Source organism: Danio aesculapii, chromosome 10, assembly GCF_903798145.1.
Source record: "Danio aesculapii chromosome 10, fDanAes4.1, whole genome shotgun sequence".
Classification (NCBI taxonomy): Eukaryota; Metazoa; Chordata; class Actinopteri; order Cypriniformes; family Danionidae; genus Danio; species Danio aesculapii.
Genome location: NC_079444.1, coordinates 24,473,620 through 24,492,445, shown reverse-complemented (window position 1 = coordinate 24,492,445; position 18,826 = coordinate 24,473,620). Strand labels below are relative to the sequence as shown.

The 18,826-nt window shown below is 33.7% G+C and overlaps 1 protein-coding gene across 1 annotated transcript in view; it reads left to right on the top strand.

Moving 5' to 3' along the window:
• Nucleotides 1-18,387, top strand: part of hephl1b (hephaestin-like 1b) — a 40,408-nt gene extending 22,021 nt beyond the window's left edge. Inside the window, exons 3-19 of the mRNA XM_056467463.1 lie at nucleotides 762-974; nucleotides 2,232-2,429; nucleotides 2,581-2,835; nucleotides 3,430-3,601; nucleotides 3,697-3,836; nucleotides 3,937-4,068; nucleotides 5,200-5,405; nucleotides 5,526-5,670; nucleotides 8,378-8,590; nucleotides 11,468-11,675; nucleotides 11,751-11,890; nucleotides 11,963-12,091; nucleotides 12,286-12,392; nucleotides 14,201-14,420; nucleotides 14,623-14,762; nucleotides 14,851-15,013; nucleotides 17,035-18,387. Of these exons, the coding sequence (XP_056323438.1) occupies nucleotides 762-974; nucleotides 2,232-2,429; nucleotides 2,581-2,835; nucleotides 3,430-3,601; nucleotides 3,697-3,836; nucleotides 3,937-4,068; nucleotides 5,200-5,405; nucleotides 5,526-5,670; nucleotides 8,378-8,590; nucleotides 11,468-11,675; nucleotides 11,751-11,890; nucleotides 11,963-12,091; nucleotides 12,286-12,392; nucleotides 14,201-14,420; nucleotides 14,623-14,762; nucleotides 14,851-15,013; nucleotides 17,035-17,111 (2,858 nt within the window). The 3' untranslated portion in view covers nucleotides 17,112-18,387. The remainder of the gene's footprint in view (nucleotides 1-761; nucleotides 975-2,231; nucleotides 2,430-2,580; nucleotides 2,836-3,429; nucleotides 3,602-3,696; nucleotides 3,837-3,936; nucleotides 4,069-5,199; nucleotides 5,406-5,525; nucleotides 5,671-8,377; nucleotides 8,591-11,467; nucleotides 11,676-11,750; nucleotides 11,891-11,962; nucleotides 12,092-12,285; nucleotides 12,393-14,200; nucleotides 14,421-14,622; nucleotides 14,763-14,850; nucleotides 15,014-17,034) is intronic.
• The last annotated feature ends 439 nt before the right edge of the window (nucleotides 18,388-18,826 follow it).

The window sequence follows — 18,826 nt, the reverse complement described above, 5'->3', positions numbered from 1 at the left end:
TTTTTTTTAGAATTACTTTACTAAGATCATATACTGTATGTGTTGGCTAAATCGTATTTTTATGTCAATAAATAAAGCCAAAAGTGCTCTTTTGATCTTGTTTAAAATTAATCATACCCTGTTCCTAATCACAAAAAAAAGGCCTCACTACAACCAAATAAGACAATGACCAAAAGAATACTGCAGGAGTGGTCGAGCAATGGTTAAGGGATAACAAAATTAACATTCTGCACTCTGGAGTGGCCTAGTCAGAGCCTTGACCTGAACCCAATTAAGAATTTGTAGAGAGAAGATCTGCAATTAAGTTTTGAAGTCTTACAATCCTCAACATATCTGCATATATAATTACATATCGCCATTTTGTTTTTTTTACCATTAGAATTATATTTTTGCAATTGTATTTTAATTTGCATCTCACAATTCTGAGTGTACACTTCATTTTCTGAAATTTCACAGTAAGTTACATCTTACAATTTATATAAAGTTTATTTATCACAATTTAGAACTATGACTCGCAGTTCAGACTTTTTCATATTTTTAATTAAGATTTTTTCCCCCTCTAAATTCTAAGACATAAACTGACAATTATTCTTTTTTCTTGCAATTCTGAATTAAAATATTGCAATTCAGACTAAATTTGACATTTAAAATTCTGACTCAATACAATATTGAATAATTTATTGTCACAAAAGTTATGTCACAATTCAATGATTTATTTTGCTGAGTGTTTTTCTCCTGTAATGTAATGGTGTCTCTACCAGGTGCGTTGTATCCAGACGGAACCTCAGACAGTCTGAAGCAGGATGACGGTGTTCCTCCAGGGGGAAACTACACCTACACCTGGATTGTGAAAGCAGAATCTGCCCCTCAGGAGGATGACCCAAACTGTCTGACCTGGGCCTACCATTCACACGTCAGTGCTTCACAGGACATCTCCTCCGGCCTTATTGGAGCCCTTCTCACCTGTAAAAAAGGTAAAGCTTCCGCAGACATTCTGACTGCTACCAAACGTATGAAGTGTGTTAGATAAAGGTCAATTACACTGTAAAATTATATATATATATATATATATATATATATATATATATATATATATATATATATATATATATATATATATATATATATATATATATAGGGGTGCATTTTACATCAAAATACTTTTTAGTCTTTCTATTAAATTTTTATGCTTAATTCAATGTGCTACTTTGATTTTTTGTACTCAAATGTGACATTTAGCATTTTTCGTGAAGGTGTAATAATACTACAAATGAATAGAAATATTTCTTCATGTTCCTCCCAAAAGTCAAATTAGTACATTATATATACAGTATAAAAACATAAAAAATATGTACTAGGCTATAGATTTTTTTTAAATCTTTGTGCAGTTTTATATAATAATAATAATAATTTTACAATTGATTACAATCCATTTAAAGATACGTTATGTAAGCAATCGAATTATGAAAGTTAAATAACCTTGAATTTGCAGTTTGTCTTCTAATTGAATATTTAATTTTTTTATAGTGCAATAAACTACAACTGATGAATATTAATATTATTGTATTTTTTCTCTTTAATATTTGCCTAATTGCAATGTTTTAGTAATAAAAATATATTTCTCAAGGTACATCATATATTAAGACATTCCAGAGAAGGATTTGTTATATTTGGCATATTTTTTTGGCATAGTTTAAGTCAAAATAACTTTACAACTATAATTATAATTAACTTGTCTAATTTCATTTACCTTGAAGCTTCTATTTATGTAGCAATTCATTCACTTATTTACAATTCAACTCTAAAATAATGCTAAAAACAATAATTACAATACATAACTAATAATAGCAGTGCTATTATGGTGATTCGATTTAAATAATTGTATTTAAAATATTTCCTTAAATTAATTTGCCTTGTTGTCTGCACTGTCAAACCCAAAAAGTTAGGGTAACTCAAACCATTTGAGAAAAACTGATTGCAACAAATCATTTATGTTCAAAAACTAATCCTAATGAGTACTGTGAACTTATTCCATTTGAGAAAACGAAGCAATTTGAGCACAGTAAAACCCAATAAATGAAGAGAACTCAAATCAACTGAGTACTGTAAAACCCAACAAGTTAAGACAACTCAAACCGTTTAAGGAAATCTGTTGGGTTTTACAGTGTGGTAAATGTTTTATGAGGTAAAATTCCATTAAATGTGACATCACCTAAAACTCTCTCCATCAGGAACCCTGTGTGAGACGTCCGCTTCAGAGCAGCATCACGGCCATCGTGAGGATGTGGACCAGGATCTCATCCTCATGTTCAGTGTGGTGGATGAGAACATCAGCTGGTATCTGAAAGAGAACATCCAGAGCTTCTGCTCCGACCCAGATGGTGTGGATCCTGCTAGTCATGATTTCCAAGAATCCAATTTGATGCATGGTTCGTATTTTAAAACGTAATCTATTAAATGAAAATGTTAAAAATGGAAATATGAAAAAGCAATTCTGTGTTCATTTAAAAAGTTATAATGAAAAATGCATAAACAGATATTGCAGTTTGAGTCAATAAGTAAATGTTCTCCATTTTTCAGCCATTAATGGATATATGTATGGCAATCTACCAGGCATAGAGTTTTGCCAAAATCGCACAGTTGCTCTGCATCTCTTTGGCATGGGCAATGAGATCGACATTCACTCAGTTTACTTCCATGGGCACACGCTTCTGGACCGTGGGCACCGTGTGGATGTCATGAATCTGTTTTCTGCCACTTTTGCCATGGCAGACATGGTTCCTGCAACAATAGGGACATGGCTGTTAAACTGCCAGGTCAATGATCATCTGCAAGGTAAAATTTAAAGAAGCATGTTTTTGGATGACACAAAATGTTTACATTATAAATGCATAAATAATAATAAAGAACAAGAAAACAAATGATATTGCAATATAAATTTTATTGAAAAATACATAACTATATAAGATATGATTTTAAATAATGTATTTGTATTTTGTAAATGATGATGATTGATTTGAAGTAAATTGTTTTAAAAAAGCAAAATGAATGAATAAATAATGTTTAAGACTACAATTTAATAAACAAAAAAAACTTTAAATAACAAATCTAAATACTGTCCAAATAAAATGTTATTTTGGTATATTCAAAAAAGATTTTAAATCTTTTGGATATAAAGACACCCAAATACAATAGAATATAATGTCTTTGTTTTAAATATGTGGTTTCCATGAAGTTTAATATAATATTATCTTTACTATTTTTTATTACAATACACATTTATTTTTTTATCAATTGTTTATTATTCATTTTAATCTAATTTGTTTTTATTTGTTTGTAGTAATTTGTTTTTTAATTTAGATAAATGTTATTTAAAAAAAGTCTTGGAAAAAAACATTACAGATACCTTTTGCCTATTGTCTTCAATAGCTGGTATGCAGGCACTTTTCAACGTGTCATCCTGCAGTAATGAGGCGAGCTCCACGGCTCCTCTCAGTGGAAAGATCAGGAAGTATTTCATTGCAGCTGAGAAGGTTCAGTGGAATTACGCACCATCAGGGATAAACCAACTCACCAATGAGTCTCTGACCAATCCTGGGAGGTAGAATATCTGATTATAATTCACATTCGCATTATATATATGCACTACAAATATATGAAAGTGTATGTTTATTTCTATCCTTTATTCATCCATAGCTTTTCAGAGGTTTTCTTTGGGGCCAATGATAGCCGAATTGGAGGAAAGTACTGGAAGGTGATTTACAGAGAATATACAGATAAGACTTTCACTTTAAAGAGAAAACGAACCAGTGCTCAGACTCATCTAGGCATACTGGGTAAGTGGATCATTGTAATACCAATAATATTATCAGCATTTGCAAGAAAGTGTTTTATAAGTCTGGTTTGCATTTGTCTGTCCCATCGTGGATCCTCTAGGTCCAGTACTCAGAGCAGAGGTTGGAGATACACTTCAGGTGATGTTCATAAACAAAGCTGATAGAAACTACAGCATCCAGCCCCATGGACTCCACTACGACAAACCCTTCGAGGGAGTATTTTATCAAGATGGTGAGACTTATTTTACAGCATCTGGCAAAAGCTCAGGGTATACTTAGTTTTTTTTTTTTTTTTTTACCCATATGCGAAAATAAAAATAATAAAGAAGCCAAACATTTTTGATTGACCCCTGGTGGCTGGCTGCAGTATTGGTCAAAATCCTATCCTTTTTATGTAAACAAATGGCATATAAGCCAAATTACTCAAATTTTTAAACACTTTTTAAATTGATTTTTATGGAACCCTGTTCGCGCAATTCAATAAAAAAAAATAAATACATAAAAATGTTAAAAATTAAAAAGTCAGAATTCTGAGTTATAAAGTCGGAATTCTGAGTCACAGTTCTGAGATATAAAGTCATAAATCCGAGATATAAAGTCAGATTTCCGAGTTATAAAATCAGAATTCTGAGTTATAAAGTCGCAATTCCAAGTTATAAAGTCAGAATTTTGAGTTATAAAGTCAGAATTCCGAGTTATAAAGTCAGAATTCTGAGTTGTAATGTCAGAATTTTGAGTTAAAAAGTCAGAATTCTGATATATAAGGTCAGAATTCCGAGCTTTAAAGTCACAATTCCGAGTTATAACGTCAGAATTCCGAGATATAAAATCTGAATTCCGATTTATAAAGTCAGAATTACGAGATATAATGTCAGAATTCCAAGACATAGACAGAATTCCGACATTCAAAGTTAGAATTCCGACATACAAAGTCAGAATTCTGAGTTATAAATTCAGAATTCTAGGTTATAAAGTCAATTCCGAGATATAACATCACAATTCCGAGATATAAAGTCAGAATTCTGAGTTGTAAAGTCAGAATTTCGAGTTATAAAGTCAGAATTCTGAGTTGTAAAGTCAGAATTCCGAAATATAAAGTCGCTTCCATAGATTTATGCTATGAAAACTGAGAGTGAGTCCTCCAAGATTACTACCGCACAGACTCATTGGCATCACCATTTGAAATTTCACATTAGCCATATATGTTTGGGCTTCATTTGTCTACAGTGGAAAGCCTTGAGCATCTTTGGATAGGCTTTCAAAGTATGTCCATTTCATAGCGAACACAGAAGCTCAACACATGCAAACTCCTTTGTCCAGGTCTGTTTTTACCTTGAGAAATAAATATCTTCTATTGTTGTAGGTATGAAGAGGAAAGGATATGAAGTTCAGCCAGGTGAAACGTTCACCTACATGTGGAAGTTGAGGGAAGGACCATCTGAAAGTGACCCTCCCTGTATTTCCTACCTGTACTTCTCCTCTAGTGATGCAGTCAGAGACACTAACTCTGGCCTCGCAGGCCCCCTGCTGGTGTGTAAGAAAGATGCACTGACATCCAGTGGCACTCAGGTAAAATGAGTCAAATATTTGAAACTAGCTGGTGCATTAGCCATTGAATGGTGAAGTCAACCCATATGCAAATAAAATGAAATATTTATTTTCATATTTGATACAATTTTTTTCCAACAGAAAGAGGTGGATCATGAGTTTTTCCTGCTTTTTACTGTGTTCAATGAAAATCTCAGCTGGTACTTGGATCAGAACATTGAAACATTTGGCACCAATGAGTCAGACCCAGAAAATCTGGACTTTCAGGAGAGCAATACAATGCATGGTATTTACACACTCTATAGACCCTTTTTACATTTCCAGTTTTCTCAGCAGTGGAAGTTGCCATAGTTATGAATAAGAGAGTATCACAAATATATTTTTTTCATTACAATTTGATCAAATAACTAAAAATAAATAAATAATAAAAACACAAAAGTTTATGACTTTAAGAAAAAGGGGAAAAATTGGCATGAGACTAATAACAGCGGCCGTTACAGAACGATGTGAAATTTACTGTCTGCCCGTAAACATTGCATTAAAAACCCCTTGGAAGACAGTTGACTAGTTTTGTTTTTTTTTTGCAATTGGATGTAAAGATAATATAATACAAAGTATAGCTTTATAAATGTAAATTTGTTTTTCAAAATGTCTAAATATGAAAAACTTTTGAGGATTTCAAAATCTGATGACCATTACATCACTGTCTTGTGAAAACCTTCATTAGTGATGTCTGTAAAGCCTGACATCTACATGAAAGTCTCATTTAATCAGACCTTCAGACTTACAGCAAAAGTTGCAGACTCCAGTGCATTAATTAGCCAAAAACCACCAGTGGCCAGGCAAGGCAAAAAACAAAACAATTCTAAGTTTCTTTTGTTTAGTATGATGTTTAGAGGTGTGAGAATGCAACACTGATGTCCATATAATAAAGAATTGGAGTGTAAATCTCTCAGATGAACTTTAAACGATGAAAATCCAGCTGTTAAAAAACACAATCACAGCTTAAAACACAACTATTTTCTTTTTCAGTATAAATGGGTTAACTGTAAACTGGGTAAAATGGGTAAACTGTTAAGAATGCAATAGGAATCCTGTAGAATTCAACCAATCAGCTGCAAACATTTTGTATTTTGTGTGAATCAGATGTTCAGTCGTGTTTAGTTGTGACATCTGAAGGTACAGGCCCTTTTATGTAGAGCATGATTAAATGATGCAAATGTGAGATGCTTCATGAATCTCGACGAAGTTTTTCACAACACGCTTTATCAATCGCAACATTACTAAACAGCAAGGTTTTTCCTTTTTACGACCAGCATGTTGATTTTTTCCCCTTTACCCAATGATGAAATGGACTGCCGAGTTAGATTTCAGCTTTAGATCACATGACTAGTTCTATTAAAGGTGCACAAAGGGGTAAAACTGAAGAGTGGTAGCACAAAAATCAATTTTGTGACACAGTAGATGTTAAGTTTGTTTTGTTCGATGTCTGAGAACATAGAATTATTAAGCTGAATAGGGGGAAAAGTGACAAGATGCATACAGTCATGTGAAAAAAGTTAGAACACCCTAATAGAATTGTGTAGTTTTCTGTACCAGGACATTCAACAGTTCACATTTAGCTGATGATTGATTATAAATCTTGTTTGGCATGCTGTCCCAGGACAGAGCCCTGAGCTCATAAGATCCTTGAGCCCGGGGCTCCCTCCCGTTTGCAGGACAAGAGGGGAGTTTGAGCTCAGGTAGATCTCGAGAGCTCCCCTGCAGTAGTAGCTAATGAACAAATAGTGATTGCTCTTAAGAGATAACAACTTATTAAGAGCATGTCTATGGTGCCAATTTGAATTAGTCAGTTAACTTAAGTTGCATGTTTTTGGACGGTGGAAGGAAACCATGGAACCCAGGGGAAACCCACGTGAGCTCGGGGAGAATGTGTAAACTCCACACAGAAACATCAGTGGCTAACCACTGAGTCACCGTGCCACCCATCTAGGAAAGGAGGAGAAGTAGGAGTGGAACGGGGATTCTTCAAAATGAAGATGGCTGTTATACGGAACTTAGGGTATTTATAGTGATTAAGGAATCGTCTGATTGGTGAATCATAAATTGGATAATGCAGGACCAGCTGACAGCAATCATAAGCATGTGATCCTCTCAAAAGTAGTTTATAAATAAACTTCACTTATTATAAAAACTTTATGGTCCTTGACAGGTCTTAAAATTTAGAAAACCTAAGATTTGTCCAACAAGTGTTTTGTCTAGCCCTCTCACCTGTGCGAAGAATATTTTTCAGAAGTATGAGGTAAAAGAAGCTGACTGGTACATATGAAGAGGAAAATAGTGTGTCACTTAGTTCAGCCATTCAGGCATATTTTGGTTAGGTCATTTGTTGCTCATTTGAGGTTTTATTTTTCAGATATTAACAACTGATAAGATTAGATTTTATGTTCTGAACATTTGTAATTTTATAGGCTTTCCAAACTTTTTCACATGACTGTATGCAAGGGAAAAAAATAGAAGATCAATACGAATTTTGTAGTTAGCAGAAAAAATGCATTGTTGTGGTCAGCACCACTTCACGTACAGGCATGAATGATGAATCATTTCACATTTGGCATGAAAGCTTGTTCGTTCCGTGCAACCGCCATTTTTGTTTCTGCCCACACACATTCACCTTCTACTGTTTCTAATTGCCATTTTCCGAATTAGTCTTTGAGCACTTGTTAAATTCAACAGCCCGAATACATCTATTTGAGGCACATGTCCAAACTACTTAGAAATAGCAACAAACAGACATATGAAGTATGAATTCACATTCAAAGGAATTTTAGCTCATAAAGACTTTCGTCAACTTTACCAAATTAAATGAGTGTAGGTAACTAAAAATTTACTGAATGTTGGGGTTTAAAGGAAGGTTATGAGGGTTAAATATGAATTTAAAGTCATTTGAAAGTTTCAGACCCACTGTAAACCTTAATTTTTGTGTAATGCAGCTGTGAATGGTTTCATGTATGGGAACCTACCTGGCCTTGAGATGAATAAGGGGTCCAGGGTCAGATGGCATCTCTTGGGACTTGGCACAGAGATGGACATTCATGGCATTTACTTCCAAGGCAACACCTTCGAGAAACAGGGCACAACACATGACACGCTGAGCCTGTTTCCACACACTGCAGTCACTGTGTTCATGGCACCAGATGTCAGTGGTCAGTATAAGTTCCATATACAGTATGTTCCCGTTCCATGATATTCCTGTAAAAAGACATTGGTTTGGAGTCTGCATTAAAATGTAAAGTGATTTTAAATACATTGTGAAACTTTTTAGGGAAAAAAGTGTCTATTTTAATGTTTCAAATATTTTAGTGAAAACAAAATGATTCTGCTTGTACTTTTTAAATACTGTATATATGAGCAATATCACATGAGTAGCAGTGCGATATGGCTGTATATCAGCACCGGTGGTGCGCGTGTCCCTGTTACGAGTGTGATATTGCGTTTATACAACAGTTTGATGGCATAATCCTCTTTATAAAGAGGAAAATCAAAGGAGGAGAATCACTAAAAACCTGTTGCATGAGAAACTACTTTCTTCCACCATTCATTCACATATGCGGCTGATGTCAGAACAGCTTTAGAGCTACCATTTGAATGATTTGTCTAGTGTACTGTCTAAAGTGATGACAAAACAGGTGATTTTGCTCACGTTTTAAGAATATAAGGCTGAACGGCATGAAATGCCATCAGCCTACAGAGATTTCTTATTATTTATCTGCAACCGGGAGATCACAATAATTAACCCGACAAAGCCAAAGCAAAGCAAAGCAAACACAACCAGATTACTATGGTATAAATACAGCACTACAACATACAAAAGAGAGATCAACTTACCACAATTGTCACTTACCATTTTATAATGATTTGATCAGCTATAATTAGAAATTTTGTGGTTCTCTTGCCATAAGGATGTGGTCTCTGTCACCATCTAAACAACTACACTCTCGCCTAAAAAAGCCTCAAAAGTACATTATGTTGTCCAACAGCTGCAATATTTGTCAAACTGTAGTGAGTCTATTAATTTGCTGTCATTCTATGTGGGTGGAGTAATACACAAGGTTGAAGAGGCTGTACGAGTGCTCTTATGTTATGTTCACACAAGATGCAGAAGAAATGTCAAGCGCAAGTGATTTACATGTTAAGTCAATGCAACGAAGCTAGAGTCAGCGGGCAGACAGAAGCCCAGATAGAATCCGCGTCTGTTGTGAAGTGAATTTGACACGAGAATGAAGCGGATTTGACGCGCGAATGAAGCAAGTAAACTCAAAATGTTTACCAGTGGTGGAAAGTTTAGATTTAGGTTGTGATGTCAGATGAACAAAATTCAACGTCTAGCCAGCGTCTAAGGACAACATTATTTTGATGTCCATAAAATGACGTCAAATGACATTGATATTTGGTCGATTTTAAGTTGTTAGAAAGTAACCAAAATCCAACGTCGACCGAACATCTAAAATCAACATCATATTGACATCAAATACTGACATTTATTCATCAGGTATTGCATCCAAAATCCAACGTCTGATAAATGTCAATAGGGTTATAACATTAACATTAAGGGGTATAAATATAAGCTGTAACATCATTAGACATTGATATTTGGTTGGTTTTAGGTTGGATGTTGGACATTGACGTTGGCCTTCTGACATTGAGTTCTGACGTCAACTCAATTTTCATTTCCAAAAAAAATGCAACGCCCGCACAACGTAGGGTACAACGTCAATCTAACGTCATGTTGACGTCTTGTGCCTGCTGGGTGTTTAAGGCCATTTCGGTCATCATACAGTAAACATCTGTCATCATCTCATCAGTGACATGCATCTAAACTCTCTGGGTCATTGCGTGTATAGACTTTGGACATCTTTTTGGACACTTTGAATACTTCCTAACAGTTTGCTTCAATTATAAATCGCCCATGTCTTGAGAATGTTCATTATGATGCAATTTACCTTCTATGTGTGATTTGATTGGACTCGCAGGACTGATTTTTCTAATACCCATAGACAAGAAAAAATAAAGTAGTGACTGCAGGTTGAAGGAAAGTAGTGGAGTAAAAGTACAGATACAGCACTAAAATGTACTCAAGGGTAAGTAAAAGTACACATTTTTAAAACTACTCGGTAAATTCCAATTCCTGAGAAAAACTACTCAATTACAGTAATTTGAGTGTTTGTAATTAGTTACTTTACACCTATGCTATTTACGGGTGAATAGCGTGATTTGTCCACGATTGCCGCATCTGGTGTGCGCATAGCATTATTGCAGAATATCACACGGCTATCAGCCAATCAGATTCAAGAACCAGACAGAACTTTTGTATAAAAAAGAATAAGGGGTCGTATTTGATTCTATTATATTTTAAATGATTAAAATTGATAACAAATTAATAAATGGCTAAATTAATGTCGCTTTACACTTTCATTCTTTCGCTACTTGAGTTTTTTTATTTTTTTACTAAATACAAAATTTATGTATTTGAGAGAAGGTTCTTGGTGAACATAAGATAAAAATGTATCTTGTGTTCACCAAGGCTGAATTTATTTAATAACAAATACAAAAAAAAAACCAAAAACAAAAATAATAAAATTTAAAAGAAAATGTGTTTAAAATAATACTTTCTATTTAAATTTATTTCTGTATTATATTTATTTATTTTTTATTTATTTCAGTATGCTCCAGTCCATTAGTGAAAACTATTATAAAAAATAGTAAAATAAATAAAATACATATTTAGTGAAAGTGAGCAAAAATAATAACTCATGATATTAATAATGATATCTGAAGGATCATGTGACACTGATGACTGGAGAAATGATTAAACTTTACCATCACAAAAACAAATTAATTGAAAAATATTTTAATAATTTTAATCATTGTAATACTTCTTTCAATCACTAAATTAATCGATGGATGAATCAATCAATGAATTAACCGATGAATGAATGAATGAATCAATCAATCAATGAATGAATCAATAATTCCTATAACCTGCTACAGCATAAGCTAGTATGTCTTCCCTGTGACTGCAGGTGTATTTGAGCTGAGCTGTCTAGTGTGGGATCACTTTGATAGTGGGATGAGACAACTGTATGAAGTGACAGGACCAAGATATGAAGAGCCCTCAGTCTCACCATCTGAGACAGTGGAGTATTTTATCAGTGCTGAAGAGCTGGAGTGGGACTATTCACCTGATCGCACATGGGAACTGCAGAACTTCAACACAACGGAGGATGAAAGGCAGGTCCATGTGCTACAGCATTTTTTGGTACTGCAGTGTTTGAATGGCTTTTGAAACCACATTTTTTGTCTCAGTCCTGGCAGTCTATTTGTGGGGACAGGAGGAAACAAACTGGGCTCCAAGTATAGGAAAGTTGTTTATCGAGAATACACCGATGCCACCTTCACGACAAGAAAAGAGAGAGAGCCTCAAGAGACACACTTGGAGATTTTAGGTGACTCAATAACAACAATTTACAATATTTTCTTCATTTGAGGGCACAAATGATTACCTGTGTATTTTATAGGGCCTATGATCCGAGCTGAAGTTGGCCAAGTTTTGCTGATCACATTCATGAATAAAGCTAGTCATCCTCATTCGATACAAGCACATGGAGTCAGATCTTTTACTTCAAAACCTGAGGACGTCATGCCAGGTAGAGGAAGAAGAAACTTTCACCATTTGTAAAACACCAACTGTGAAATGTACAAAACAGTAATTTCAGGGATTAATAATGAGGCTTTTAAAAAAAATTAATCTGTCTTTTAATAAAACATTAGCTACATTTTCCTCATTATGTGACACAGAATGTTCTTTTCTTGTAAATGAAAATTAAACTCTTTACTGCAGGTAATATGGCTCAGTACCAGTGGCTCATTCCGGAGAAATCCGGTCCAGGCGTGTCTGATCCGAACTGCATTGCTTTTGCCTACTGCTCAGCTGTGGACTTTGTTAAGGTAAAGCTCTTAGTGTTGGAAACAGAGATTTAATTTCTTACTGTGTATAATAATATTTATCATAATAATAAAAATCGAATTAAAATTAATAGTATTATAAATAATTACAATGTATGCCACTTTCAGTCAGACATTTAAAATAAAATAATAATAACTGTTAAAATAATATGTTAATAATATAATTAATAATTATTAATAATAATTAATTTAAAAAAATGTATTACATTTGAATAGTTTTAATATATTAATATCTCGATTTTAAATAATATAAATGTTTAAACTGTATTTAAAAGAAAGAAAAAGATCTGAATATCAATAATAATTTTATATCAATATTATTGCTATACTTTAGGTTTTGGCTTTTGTTGGTTTGTGTGCTAATAATAACAATAGTAATAATAGTAATAATAATAATAATAATAATAATAATAATAATAATAATAATAATAATAATAATAACAACAACAATAATAATAAATGTTATAAGTATATTTTATATAAATGTTATTATAATCATATATGATGCAATGACAATACTGTTGTCATTTATTCATGTACAACTATTTGGTATTCTACTACTACTTATACTAAAACTACTACTACTACTACTACTACTACTACTACTAATAATAATAATAATGATGATAATATTGTAATTTTCTATAAATTTTATTATTTTTCACATATGATGCAAAGACAGTACTATTGTCATTTATTCATTTACTTCTATTTTAGTATTCTATTACTACTAATACTATTATTAATAATAATATTAATAATAATAAATGTTATTTAAAGTGTATATCTGTCCCACCACTGCAATTTTTGGTGTCCCCAAGGATTGGACCCGATTTACATTTAAACAGTTAGAGGTACTTGCCTTTACCTCATTATTAGCTAGACGACGGATCTTATTATTGTGGAAGTCGTCTAAACCACCAAGTGTTTCACAGTGGCTTGTAGACACCATGTACTTTCTGAAGGTAGAAAAGATCAGATGCTCTCGCTCTGCCGATTACACATCTTTTTACGATAAATGGCAACCCCTCATAACTTACTTTCAGTCGCTTATAAGTTTGTCCACTGATTGTATTTTTCCAATTCATTGACATCACCTCCTACACCCCCCCCCCTCTTTTCTTCCCCCCTACTTTTATCATGTTTTTATTTATTTATTATTATTATTATTATTTTTACTATTATTATTTTATTTACTCCTTTTTATTTAATATTGTTGCTGTTATTATTGTCATGTTATTTATCATATTTTTTTTATATATAAATGTTTTATTGTTCTGTCACAAAAATTTTAAAGTGGAAAGTCTTTCACTATGTCTGTCATATCCGTCATTTATGTTCTTTTCACTCAATAAAAAAAAATAAAATAAATAAATAAATAAATGTTATTAGTATTTTTTATAACTATTATAATAATCATATATGATGCAATGGCAATACTATTGTCATTAATTAATTTACTACTACTATTTTAGTATTCTACTACTACTTATACTATTAATAATAATAATAGTAATAAATATAATAATGATAATAATAAAAATAATAAATGTCATTAGTATTTTTTATACATATTATTATAATCATATATGATGCAAAGACAATAGTATTACAATAGTAATTACAATAGTAATTTATTCACTTACTACCAATATTTTGGTATTCTACTACTACTATTAATAATAATAATAATAATAATAATAATAATAATAATAATAATAAGCATTATGGAATTAAAATAGTATTTAATCTGAACAACAACAACACTTGTAATTAATTTTTTTTTTTAGGATACAGCCAGTGGTCTGATTGGGCCATTAATGATCTGCAGGAAGGGAACACTGAACCAGGATAGACAGAGAACTGATGTGGACAGAGAATTTGCTCTCCTTTTCATGGTGTTTGATGAGAACAAATCCTGGTACCTGGAAGAAAACATTGAATCCTACTACAACAGCTCAGAACCTCTTCTTCGAGATGACGAGTTTCAGAAAAGCAACAAGATGTATGGTGAGAGGTTTTAAGAATTATCTCTAATTATACATTCTGCTGTAATAGGCAAAAAAATGTCCTTTTATGACCACCAGGAGGCATTGTTTGATGATGGATAAATGGAAACAGATTTACTATTTTCTATTGCACATAAGAGCACGGTTGATTTTAAGATAGATAACTATCTTCATAACACCAAACATTGCTGTTTTTCTGTCAGGGATAAATGGAAAAGTTTATGCAAACCTTCAGGGACTGGAAATGGTGGTGGGGGAAAGAGTGGTCTGGTACTTGTTTGGGATGGGTAATGAAGCAGACATTCACACCGTCCACTTTCACGCTGAGACCTTTACCTACAAGGTGAAACAATGAGCATTGATTATGTTCACAAGTATACACAATGAAAAACACACTAAACCAATTGAATGGCTCAACCTGCATTTTCCAGACAGATCATACTCACCGCACTGATGTGTATGACCTGATCCCGGGGTCATTTCAGACATTAGAGATGGTGGCAGAGGTCAATGGAACGTGGCTTCTGCACTGTCATGTCTCGCACCACATCCTTGGTGGAATGGACACCACTTTTACAATCAAACCTCGATCAGGTGAGCAATTAACAGCAATAAAGCCTTGGATATCAAAAAAGGGGTGAATCAAATAATATGAGAGAAATGTAATAGCTTGGAGTTCAGCAAAAAATAAAGAAAATTAGCTTAGAGTTAATTTCAGCAGTTTGAACACATTGGTAAAGCAAATTTTGCCAGATCCAAGAAAACTTTCCAGCTCAAAACTCTTCCAAAAGAAATGAAAAGTAGCCCAATTATGGCCCCCTTTTCAATCAGAGACAAATGTTTTATTACTACAAGAGGAAACATTTTCCATATCTTCTCTGACATTTTGTGACACACATACTAGATACAGTATATGTGTTAAAATACTGACGTACAGTACACCAAACAACACCTGATATGTATCATTCTCAGATGTGGGCGTAATGAATGGTCTGCTCAATTTATATGTGACACACTTTGAGTTGTCAGATATGCATTCCAGTATCAACGTTAAGAAATTATTGTTTTCATTATGCATTTCTGAGAAAGAAACATTTACAGATCATGACATGCTATGAAAGTAGCCTTAAAACACAACCTGAAACTTCCTATTTTTTCTCGCAACTGCATTTTCCCAGTTGTGTGGGAAAACCACAGTCTTAGAAACACTTCACAGCAAATGACTTTCCAAACTATCATTGGTCTGTGGTGACTGTGTAATAAATGGGTGTGGCTATGAGGCTCCACCTACTTCTGTGGTTCATTTTATGACCTTTACTCAGTTCGTCAAGGTCAGACATATGCAAGTAAAATCTAACACTGTAGTAGTGATGCGAGAAACACGGTTTAAAACAATTGAACTAATTGCTTTGTAAAATGATTCACCATTTCAAAGCATTACAAATGTCATATGCTAGGCACACCTGCTGGTCAAATCATGCAAATGCAGCAAAATAGTGTTTTTAAACATATTGCAAACTTTATATTGAAAGTTTAACCTAAATAGCTTATCCTCTAATATCATTACATATTACGTGTCTGCATAATATGCATTCTTTTATACATTTTCAAGCCATATATATTGTTTGTTCTACGGCGGGCTTTGCTAAACAGGCCCATGAGAGACAATTAACTAATATTATTATAACAAACAAGCAAAACTGATCTGAGATCAGGTAATAGCCAGCGAAACCTGTTCAGTGATTTGCCACTTGGGGGCGATCTGAGTGAACAATTCATATGCATTTTATGATATACAAAGAAGAATGTGGTTTTTCATCCAGTAAAGAACCATTACATTTTTTAAATGCTTTGAACACATGACATTATGAAGCACTGTTTACTGAAATCACTTGAGCTTGCCAATGTAATACATGCTCTAAACCCCTGATTCGAAACAATTGATTTGTAAAGGGTTCAAAGAAGCAGTGCCATCAGTACACTGTACAGCTGCTTTTTAGACACAGTTGCAGTGCAAATCTATTTGGAAGCAGCACTGATTTATCATGCTCAGTTTTGTAAAGCTGCTTACTTTAAAGCAGGGGTGTCCAAACTCTGTCCTGGAGGGCCAGTGTCCTGCTGAGTTTAGCTCCAACTTGCTTCAACACACCTGCCAGGTAGTTTCTAGTATTTCTAATAAGACCTTGATTAGCTAGTTCAGGTATGTTTGATCAGGGGTGGAGTTAACTCTCCAGGACACTGGCCCTCCAGGACCAAGATTGGACACCCCTGCTTTAAAGCAATCGACTGTATAATGTTCTATAGAAATAACCGAGACATGACAGGAGTGGCGAATTGCAGAGCTCATGCAAACATCCACATCACCATGATTCGATGCTTCCTTAACTGTAATTTATTTGTATGTTTATTGTTATTGAGAGGAAAACATGCTATAATAGAGTATAACCAAGTTCTACTACCACTGCTCTGCCATTTCAAATGTTTTCTACACATAAATAAATAATGAAAAATAACATTACTGTGTGCATATTGCACCATAGTGGAATGGTATAAAATTATTCAGAAATGTTTGCTAACAGGTTCTTGATCTGAAGTCTGTGGTTCTTATTTTTCAGGTGGTGACTCTGTGAGGAGATATTTACACATCATTTGTTTGCTGATCACAACATTCATGTTTAGACTTATATTTTGATCCTTCTGTAGACGTATACTGTACTTCTTAATTACTCTCAACAACTATATTTCAGCAGTGTTCAAGTTTAGGGTTAGTAGGATAAACCTCCCCCCTCCCCCTGCACACCAAGGTTTATGAAAAATACAGCAATAACATATTGTAGAATATGATTAATTAAATTTTTCTCTCTTCAGTTTAGTTTTCAGTGTCAGTGCTGCTTAACATTTTTGTGGAAACTTTTTTTAGGATTCTTTTATGAAGTAAAAGTAAAAAAGCAATTATTTGAATTAGTTTATGTAACATTGCAAATGTTTTTTGTTCATTAATTAATTTTCTCTCAGCTTAGTGCCTGATTTATCAGGTTTCACCACAGCAGAATGAACCACCAACTACTCTGGCATACTGTATATGTTTTATGCAGCGGATATGTTTTTTGTTGTTGCTGTGGTTGTAAATTTTAAACAATTAAATTTTTACTGAAGACAAATATTTTCCAAAATCCTACTGCCCCTAAAACTTTGATCAATAGTGTAAAATGTGTATGTGTGCTTATGAAATTACATTTCAAGTATTTGTATAGACTCACAGTGATTGTAGATTTGAGATGATTTGCTAATGATTTATGTATCAAAATAAAACCATTATCAGCATTCAAATGTGAAACTCACTGTAATACCCCCAGTGAGAGAATTTCCCTTAAATCCTGCCTGAGCAAAGATGTGTTACTAAGCATTTGCTTTCAATTTAATTTGAAGTCCTTTAAATAAAGATTGACTACGGATATAGTTACGGATGTAAAAGGATAAAGTCATGAATTTCTCAAGGCTGTTTGAAAAAGGAACTGAAATCACAGAGGACGTGTTAAAGTGAAAAACAAGTGTGAGCTGATTGGAGCTTATGTAACTTGGTGAGCAGTTGTTTTTGTTCCTCTTGGTTCGTTTGATGTGCTTTTTTTCAGCTCAGAGCTTGGAGTTCTCAAATAACTGTACTTCATCACGTAGACTTCAAGTAATCGGAGGATTATGATGTAAAGAAATGAACATTGTCAGTAAACATTTGACTAAGACCTCAAGTGACTTCTTAGAATATTGTCAACATCTGTGAATAGTTCCCATATTTCTTATCAAAACTGCTGTTTTGCAAAGATAGCTGGCTAAAACCCCCTGATCAAGCATTTAGTTTTCACAGTGATAAAGTGAGAGGCATTGATCACACACATGAAAGAGGCCATTAGCTCACTATGGGAAAGAATGCAAAGCTGATTCAAATAAACAACCTCACTGACACCCTGAAATGAACCATTACTTGTTTTACACACACACACACACACGATTAACTTTTTTTTATGTCTGACAGATATCAGTCTTCAGTCACACTGATATGACTGATAAACAGATATCAAGTTTTGCTGATTAGGGTGATCAGATTTTGTCATGCAATGATCTAATCGAAAACACCAGACTTAAGAGCGTGCAGCAGCAGTCTGAGCGGTTGTTTGTATAAAATATGACGTTTAAATGTTTGTATTAAGGTTTATAAGTAGATTGAAAGTAATACCCAGTCACAGCTTGCGCTTGTCAGAACAGTTCCCCCGAGAACGCGCACGCGAGCGCGCAAAATCTCTATTTTGGTAAATAACACGAGGGCGACGTGTTTCGAGAATAACAACTTGATTTACACCCGGTATCTGCAACAACCCGTACTGTAATGTTTAAAACTGGCGTGTTTACGGC